This window comes from Phascolarctos cinereus, unplaced genomic scaffold (genome assembly GCF_003287225.1).
Source record: "Phascolarctos cinereus isolate Bilbo 61053 unplaced genomic scaffold, phaCin_HiC Scaffold_8;HRSCAF=390, whole genome shotgun sequence".
Lineage (NCBI taxonomy): Eukaryota > Metazoa > Chordata > Mammalia > Diprotodontia > Phascolarctidae > Phascolarctos > Phascolarctos cinereus.
Genome location: NW_027556291.1, coordinates 73,863,743 through 73,872,037, shown reverse-complemented (window position 1 = coordinate 73,872,037; position 8,295 = coordinate 73,863,743). Strand labels below are relative to the sequence as shown.

The window sequence follows — 8,295 nt, the reverse complement described above, 5'->3', positions numbered from 1 at the left end:
GCATAATGAAATAATACTCATGAAAGAGAATCTCTGGGTATTACTCTTTTATTACATTTTTTTCAATCAGCAAAAAAAATTTGCCTTCTTTTCCTTCTATTCTCTCCCTCTCAATTTAAAAATAAAAACAAAACTCATGTTATAAACATGAATAGTCAAGCAAAACAAATTTCCTCAATTGCAATGTCCATTCTATATCCTGAGTTCTTCATCTCTCTACTAGCAGGCGGGTAGCATGTTTTATCATGACTTCTATGGGATTGTGGTTGGTCATTATGCCGATGTTAAATCTTTCAAAATTGTTTGTCTTTAAAATATTGTTGTCATTGTATAAATTGTTTTCCTGGGTCTGTTCACTTCATTCTGCATCAATTCATAGTAATCTTTCTAGGTTTTTCTGAAGCTATCCCTTTCATTATTTCTTATAGTGCAATGGTATTCTATCACATTTATATACCGTAGCTTGTTCAGTCATTCTTTAATTGAGAAGCAACCTCTCAGTTTCCAATTCTTTGCCACTGAAAAAATGAGTTAGAGTTTATTTTGCTTAGGACTAATCCCTCTCTTAATTTATCCTTCCTCTAATTGTCCCTTTTCCCCTTTCCCTCCAGTTTTTCTGTTGAGTGAAATGCATTTCTGGATCCAACTCTGTATGCATGTATATTCTTTCCCCCTTTGACCAATTCAAATGAGAGTGAGGTTCAAATGTCAGCTACTTCTTCCCACCTCCTACTCCTTGTTTGTATAGACTTCTACTAGTACACCCTGATTATGTGAGATAATTTTCCCTTACTACTCTCCCTTTCATCCCCTAGTGTACTCTTCTCTCCATCCCTTTCCGTTCTTCTTTTAAAATTATTGCTACATAATAGAACCACTCCCAGGCTTTCTGTCTAATCAGACTCCTTCAATAACCCCTGATGATGATAGAGTTCAGAGGGGAAACATGTATCATCTCCCCATATTAGAATGTAGTCAATTTATCCAAGTTTAGTCCCATATGAGAGTTCATTTATATTTACCTTTTTATGTTTCTCTTGACTCCTGCATTTCTGCATTTGTACTTCAAAGTTTCTACAGAGTTCTGGTCTTTTCATCAGGAATGCTTAGAAGTCCTCTATTTCATTAAAGATCCATTTCCCTTCTCTATAGGATTATACTCAGTTTTGCTGGGTAAGGTATTTTTTTTTTTTTGGTTAGTCAATTGGGATTAAGTGACTTGCCCAGGGTCACGCAGCTAGTAAGTGTCAAGTGTTTGGTCTGAGGCTGGATTTGAACTCAGGTCCTCCTGATTTCAGGGCCAAGTGCTCTATCCACTGTGCCACCTAGCTGCCCTGGATAAGTTATTCTTGACTGAAAGTTTATATCCTTTGCCTTCTGAAATATGGTATTCTGAACTCTCTACTCCTTTATAGTGATGACTACTACTGGCTGCTTTCAGTTTTATTTTTTTTAAATGGAAAGTTCTGTATTTTGGCTACAATGTTTCTGGGAGTTTTCATTTTGAAGTTTCTTTCAGGAGGTGACTAGTGGATTCTTTTTATTTCTTCTTTCCCCTCTGATTCTAAGAGCTCCGGGCAGTTTTCTTTTAAGATTTTGAAAATATCATGTCTATGATTTTTTGTGGGTCGTGGCTTTCAAGTAGTCTAATGATTCTTATTTTTTTTCCTCCTTAACTTGTTTTGCAGGGCAGTTGTATTTGCTATGAGATAACTTTTCTTCTATTTTTCAGTCTTTTGACTTTATTTTAATATTTCTTGTTGTCTTAAAACAACTCTGAGGTACCACCTCATGCCTATCAGATTGGCTAATATGATAAAAAAGGAAAATGATAAATGTTGGAGAAGATGTGGGAAAATTTGAACACTAATGCATTGTTGGTGGAATTGTGAACTGATCCAACCATTCTGGAGAGTAATTTGGAACTATGCTCAGAGGGCTATAAAACTGTGCATGCCCTTTGATCCAGCAATATCACTACTAGGTCTGTATCCCAAAGAGATATAAAAAAGGGGAAAGGACCCACAGATATGCAAATATTTATAACAGCTCTTTTTGTGGTGGCAAAGAATTGGAAGTTGAGGGGATGCCCATCAATTAGGGAATGGCTGAGTAAGTTGTGGTATATGAATGTAATTGGAATGCTATTGTGCTATAAGAAATGATGAACAGCAGATTTGAGAAAAACCTGGAAAGACTTATATGAACTGGTGCTGAATGAAGTGAGCAGAACCAGGAGAATATTGTACACAGTAACAGCCACATTGTGCGATGACCAACTTTGATAGACTTGGCTCTTCTCAGCAATACAATGATCTAAGACAATTACAAAACACTCGTGGTGGAAAATGCTATCCCCATCCAGAGAAAGAACTATGGAGTCTGAATGCAGATTGGAGCGTACTATTTTCTTTTTGTTCTTTCTCGTGGTTTCCCTGTTTTGTTCTGATTATTCTTTCATGACATGACTAATGTGGAAATACGGAAAAAATATTTCTTGTTGTCTTTTGCAGTCATTAACTTCTACTTGGCTGATTCTAATTTCTAGGGTGTTTGTTGCTTGGCAAGGTTTTATACTTCTTGTGCCAAGCTGTTAATTTCCTTTGCAACTCTTTCTTTTCTCATTTCTTTTCTAATTGTTTCCTCTAGCACTCACATTTCATTTTTAAAAACTTTTTAAAACTCCCTTGAAAACTCTTGCTTCATCTCAGGAGTTCTAGTTGAATTTGTGCCCAACCTTTGTTTTTCTTTGAGGATTTGCTTATAGATGTTTTGGAGTCATTCTCTTCTTTTGAGTCTGTGTCTTATGTCCCTGTCACCATAATAGCTTTTTACGGTGGGATTTTTTTTCTCATTCTTTGATCCAGCCTCCTGACTTTGGATTTTATATTAGGGCCAGGCTCTCCTTACTTCTTGGAGGGAATGTCTGGGCTGTTCTTGCTGTTGCTTTCTTGGGGCATTGAGTGTTGTGTTATTCTGGAATCTTAGGGACAGCTGAGGTTGAGTACCTGCTTAGTGCTCCCCTAATGACCTAATCCAGGGCAAAGTCTGATTGCTGCCAGGTTCCTGACACAGGTTTGGGTCTGAGCAATGGGCTTGTAGCCTTTCCTATTTGAAGTTTCAGTAGACTGCTGTAGTAGATTCAGCCACTATCAGCCAATTGGAAAGCTTAGCTTGTTCAGAGTACAGACCTGCAGGCTTCCCTTTGGTCTGAGATTCCTGCCTTTGTTATTATGCTGCAGGCTTACAAGTGGGCTGGAGGCTGGAAGTGAGACTTCACTCTGCTCCTGGAGTCTGAGCCTCACAGCTCTTCTTTGTGTCTGATCTTGCTCTTTGCTCTAGTTACACAGCCTACAGCTCCTCATTTTGGAACACTGGGCTTAGGTGCTGCTGTTCTCCTTCTCAGTCTGCCCTGGATCTGTGACCTGGAACTGAGTCTTGAGAGATGAAACTGCCAGTTGGCCCCTCTTTCTACATCCTGCATAATTTCTGGCCCTTTTGTGCTACATCTGGAACCTCTTCTTACCCTAGTGCACAGCTTATCCACAAGCTAGAATGCTCTGTGGGGCATACTCCTAGCCAGACCCTCTTGACAGTGTTTTTTGCAGACCTGGCTGTCTCTCTTCCTATGCCTAGCTAGGCTGAAAAATGACTGATTTTTTTCCCCTTTTATTTCCACATCAGGATTAGAAGAGGTACATTTTATAGATATCTTTGGAGAAGTTTTTTGATAGGGAGCTCATTGCCATCTTGGCTCTGCCTAAACAACTCTTGCTTGTCAAGGAGCTTACATTCTGGGGAATGTAGTGGAGGATGGGGAAGAGAACAAGTATATATAAATATGTGCATAAACATAAAGTGAACAAATGCAAATATACATAAGGTAGTTCAATAGAGGGTAGTTGGGAAGAGAGGGAGGCCACTAGCAATTGGGGGAGGTAGGGAAGGCATCATGCAGGTGACAGTGCTTGAGCTGCATCATGAAGGAAGGGCAGGACTCAGTGAGGCAGAAGTAAGAAGAGAGTGTGTTTTAGCCATGGGAGATGGCCAATGTGAGAACACAGAGTACTGTGTATGAGGAAGACCAGTTTGGTTGCATTACAGAGTGCAAGAGAACAAGTGCTGGAAAGATCAATCGGAACTAGGTTGTGTAGAGCTTTCAAAGCTGAAGAGAAGTGTTTCTATTTTATACTGGAGGCAGCCATTGGAGTTGATTGAGAAATCCCATGGTCAGATCTGTGTTAAGGAACATTACCTTGGTAACTAAGGGAAAGATGAACTGGAGTGGTAAGAAACTTGAAACAGGAAGATGAATTAGGAGGCTGTTGCTGTCATCTAGGTGAAAGGTGACAAGGGCCTGAATTAAGGTGGTAGCTGTGTGAGTGTAGAGAAGGCATTGGATTTGAGAGATGTCATAAAGGTAAGAATGGCAAGATTTGGCAGCTTGTTAGCTCTGGAGGATAATGCTGAAGTCTGAATCTGGCAGACTGGAAGGGTGACAGTGCTTTCAATAGAAATACATTTAGAGGAGGAGTTTATAAGGAGTTCAGCTTGGTCCTTAAGAACTGAACCATAACACATATGACACAGTAGTGGTCAGCCAAGGTCCAACAGATCCTGGAGGGTGGAGTGGGGCTCACTTGTTTACTCTCATCTATTTTTGTTGTTTTTGTTGAGGCATTTTGTTGCTGACTCCTTGTGACCCCATTTGAGGTTTTCTTGGAAGAGATACTGGAGTGGTTTGCTGTTTCCTTCTCCAGCTCATTTTACAGATGAGGAAACTGAGGCAAACAGAATTAAGTGACTTGCCCAGCTAGTAAGTGTCTGAGTTGGATTTGAACTCAGAGAGATGAGTCTTTCTGCTTCCAAGCCTAGGGCTCTATCCATTGTGCCACCTAGTAGCCCCACTCTCATCCATACTGCTCATATAAGCTTCCACACTCATATGGTAATACAGCATACATCAGTACTTTAGCATTCAGCCAGGTGAGTAGTCTTAAAGCCTGTAAAGGAAGCATATCAGAAAACTAGCTAATGATATCCTAGAAGTAAAAGAATGGGAAAATACTAACTTTTCTCCTGTAATACCAAAGTATCCAAGATAAGAGTTCCTGGCCTCTACATTGTGGTGCCTAGTGATGTCTTCTCACCAACTTGTGGATCACATCCCCCAGACAGTGGCTTCCCCAGGGTCAAGTTATTCTGTGGATCTAAATTTCTCAGAACCCCTGATATGAGGGTCCCACCAACTTGCCTTTAATAGTTAGTCAGAAGACATAAAATCATTTAATGAAATAGCATTGTATGAAAAATGGCAACAAAACATCTTCCTCATAAATTTGTGACATACTTTCCCACAAATATACACATAAGTGGAAAGAGTAGACACACAAGGGAATATTTGTACAACACATTTGCAAGGAACATGTGGAGTGCATATGTGGAGAGGTGTGCTCATAGGAAACACACGTGTCCAGAGCAATGCATAGAGGGAGCATACGAAGGGAAGACACGTGATCAGAATATTCTCATGGAGCATTACCTCACACCTCTGGCACTGCTCTGCTGGATGCTGCTCTCTGGATGCCACCTATTGGACACTGCTGAACACAGGTCACTGGCTAGTCTCTGCTGGGCCCTGCTCAACTGGACACAGCTTACCCTCTCTGGCTTTTGGCTCAGCTCAAATCCTTGGCTCTTCCTCAAGGGAAGGTCAGCCATTGCCATGCTGCTTTTTTTTTCTTAAAGCCCATAGGCTTGGTCTCACTACAACTTCTTAAACAAAGGAGTAAACCTTGCCTAGGACCAGAAAAAAGCTCTGCCCTCGTTTTCTCTAATCTTGGTCCCTCAGAGTTTGATTATGAAACCTCTCATCTGCCCAGTAGGAGATTCTCAGCCTTAAGGCACCAAGTTCTTTAGAATAAGGAACCAAGTCCTCCCTATTAGCTAATGTCCTCAGGCCCATTTTTTCCTCCTGGAGTCAACTTCTTGACCTCTGGGCTTCAGGGGGGGTCTCCATGGTTTACTACTACTCAGAAGACTGAACATTTCATATAGCTCTCATTTTTCAATCCTCAATGATAGAGTAGAAATCAGGCGATCATTTATATGATTACCAAACAGCTCTCGGTTTTTGGGTTCCTCAGTTTTCTGACCTCTTCCATTTCCCCCTTTATATGATTGATCAGGATTGAGACACAAAGACAGACCGAGGGCAAGGTCATTGCCTATTCTCCAGGCTTAGTTGCCTTTTCATTTGAAGATACAGCCAGCTCCAAGACATAGGAGAGCTTTCCATCACACCTGTAAATAAACAGTTTTTGACTTGCTTATATCAAACACCCCTTTGCTGACAGAGTTCACTGGTCAATAGTATAACCTTGTTTGCTTCTCTTGGTGACTTAGTTGTGTTCGTTTAGTTATTTCCTGACCTTTTTTGAAATCCTGTGGGGGAAATTACAGAGAGAGCTTTCAGGCTTTTGATTTTCCAGCTATTTTTCTTAGGGCCCCTTTCACATCCTTGTTTCTCAGAGTGTAAATGAGAGGATTTAGCATAGGTGTCACAGCTCCATAAAATATGGAGATGAGCTTGTCCTTGTCCTCATACTCTTTTGACTGGGGTTTTACATACACATAAATGAGGGTCCCGTAGTATATAGTTACTACTGTTAGGTGAGAGCCACAGGTGGAGAAGGCTTTGAGCCGTCCCTCTACTGAGGGGATTTTTAGGACTGCCGTGAGGATACGGAGGTATGAGATGATGATGAAACCAAAGGGAAGAATAAGTGTGAAGACAGAACCAATGAACATCAGGATCAAGCCGGTTGATAGATCAGAGCAGACCAGTTTCAGCACAGCCTGCATCTCACATGCAAAGTGGTTGACCACATTGTGGCCACAAAAGCTGACAGGCATAACCAGCAATGGGATGGCAGAGGTGAAGAAGGCAATGACCCAGGAAGCCATGGTCAGGCTTAGACAGACTGTCTTATTCATTATCAGTGTATAGCGCAGAGGCCTTGAGATGGCTATGAACCGATCATAGGCCATGATGGAAAGGAGAAAACACTCTGTTACAGCTAAGCACATGGAAATCCCCATTTCGGCATAGCAAGCATTGTAGGAGATGCTGGGGTAGTCTTGTAAGCAGTTGATGAGAGACTGGGGTGCTGTGCCTGTTGAACCACAGATGTCAAGTAGAGACAGGTTGCTGAGGAAGAAGTACATGGGTGTATGAAGGCGAGAGTCCAGTATGATGACGACAATGATGAGGCTATTCCCAATGACAGTGATGAGGTACATGGTCAGGCCCAGCAGGAAGAGGATGATCTGGAGCAGGGGCTGCTCTGAAACCCCCACAAGGATGAACTGGGTGATCTTGGTATAATTTTCTTTTTCCAAATTATTCATCCTAGTCTCTGCAAAGAAAGAATGAAAAAGCAAAAAGAGAAGAAATGGAAGTTAGCAGGGGTTAGCCAAAGACTCTCACCTTCACTGCCCGTTGACCAGCCCTTAGCCCCATGCTTGGCCCAACATCAGGGCTCAACTGAGCACACAGGTAGAGGAGGAATTTCCTGGAGCCGAAGGAGGGGAGGGGGTTTTCAGTGCTATTTTCATTGTTAAGAATGACATCGGGGCAGCTAGGTGGTGCAGTGGATAGAGCACTGGCCCTGGATTCAGGAGGACCTGAGTTCAAATCTGGCCTCAGACACATAACACTTACTAGCTGTGTGACCCTGGGAAAGTCACTTAACCCCATTGCCTAACCAAAAAAAAAAAATGAATAACATAAAGAGAGGCAGTTTTGTGTAGAGAGCTAGCCTTAGTCAGTGAGACTTGGGTTCAAGTCCCATCCTGTCTACAGGACTCTGGGCAAATCACTTCCCATCCCTGGGCTGATCTGCATTAGGAGACTGAGGTAATCGCTATGAAGAAATTCCATTAAGAAATTAACAGTCTAATGACTTGCATTAGATGTGGCATAAGAAACATCATTCAGGATGTACATGATTGGGGGCCAGCTAGGTGGCACAGTGGATTGAGCACTGGCCCTGGATTCAGGAGGACCTGAGTTCAAATCTGGCCTCAGACACATAACACTTACTAGCTGTGTGACTCAGGGCAAGTTACTGAACCCCAGTTGCTTCACACACACACACAAAATTCCCGAATGTACATGATTGGAACGGCAGGTGGACCAGGGGAATAGTAAGAGCTGGACAGTGTGAGTGCTAGATTAGTGTCCTTGAAATGCTAGAAGAATCATAGGAAGGCAGAGGAAGGAAGGAAGAGAGA

General features: G+C 41.9%; 1 protein-coding gene across 1 annotated transcript; it reads right to left on the bottom strand.

Annotated features, from left to right (window-relative positions):
* Window positions 1-6,471: 6,471 nt before the first annotated feature.
* LOC110200372 (olfactory receptor 13H1-like) lies at window positions 6,472-7,410 on the bottom strand. The gene has a single exon (XM_020975669.1). It carries the CDS (start codon window positions 7,408-7,410, stop codon window positions 6,472-6,474), a length of 939 nt encoding a protein of 312 aa, XP_020831328.1.
* Window positions 7,411-8,295: the final 885 nt, after the last annotated feature.

Coding starts and splice junctions, on each gene's coding strand:
- LOC110200372 (XM_020975669.1), bottom strand. CDS start 7,410: ATGAATAATTTGGAAAAAGAAAATTATACCAAGATCACCCAGTTCATC.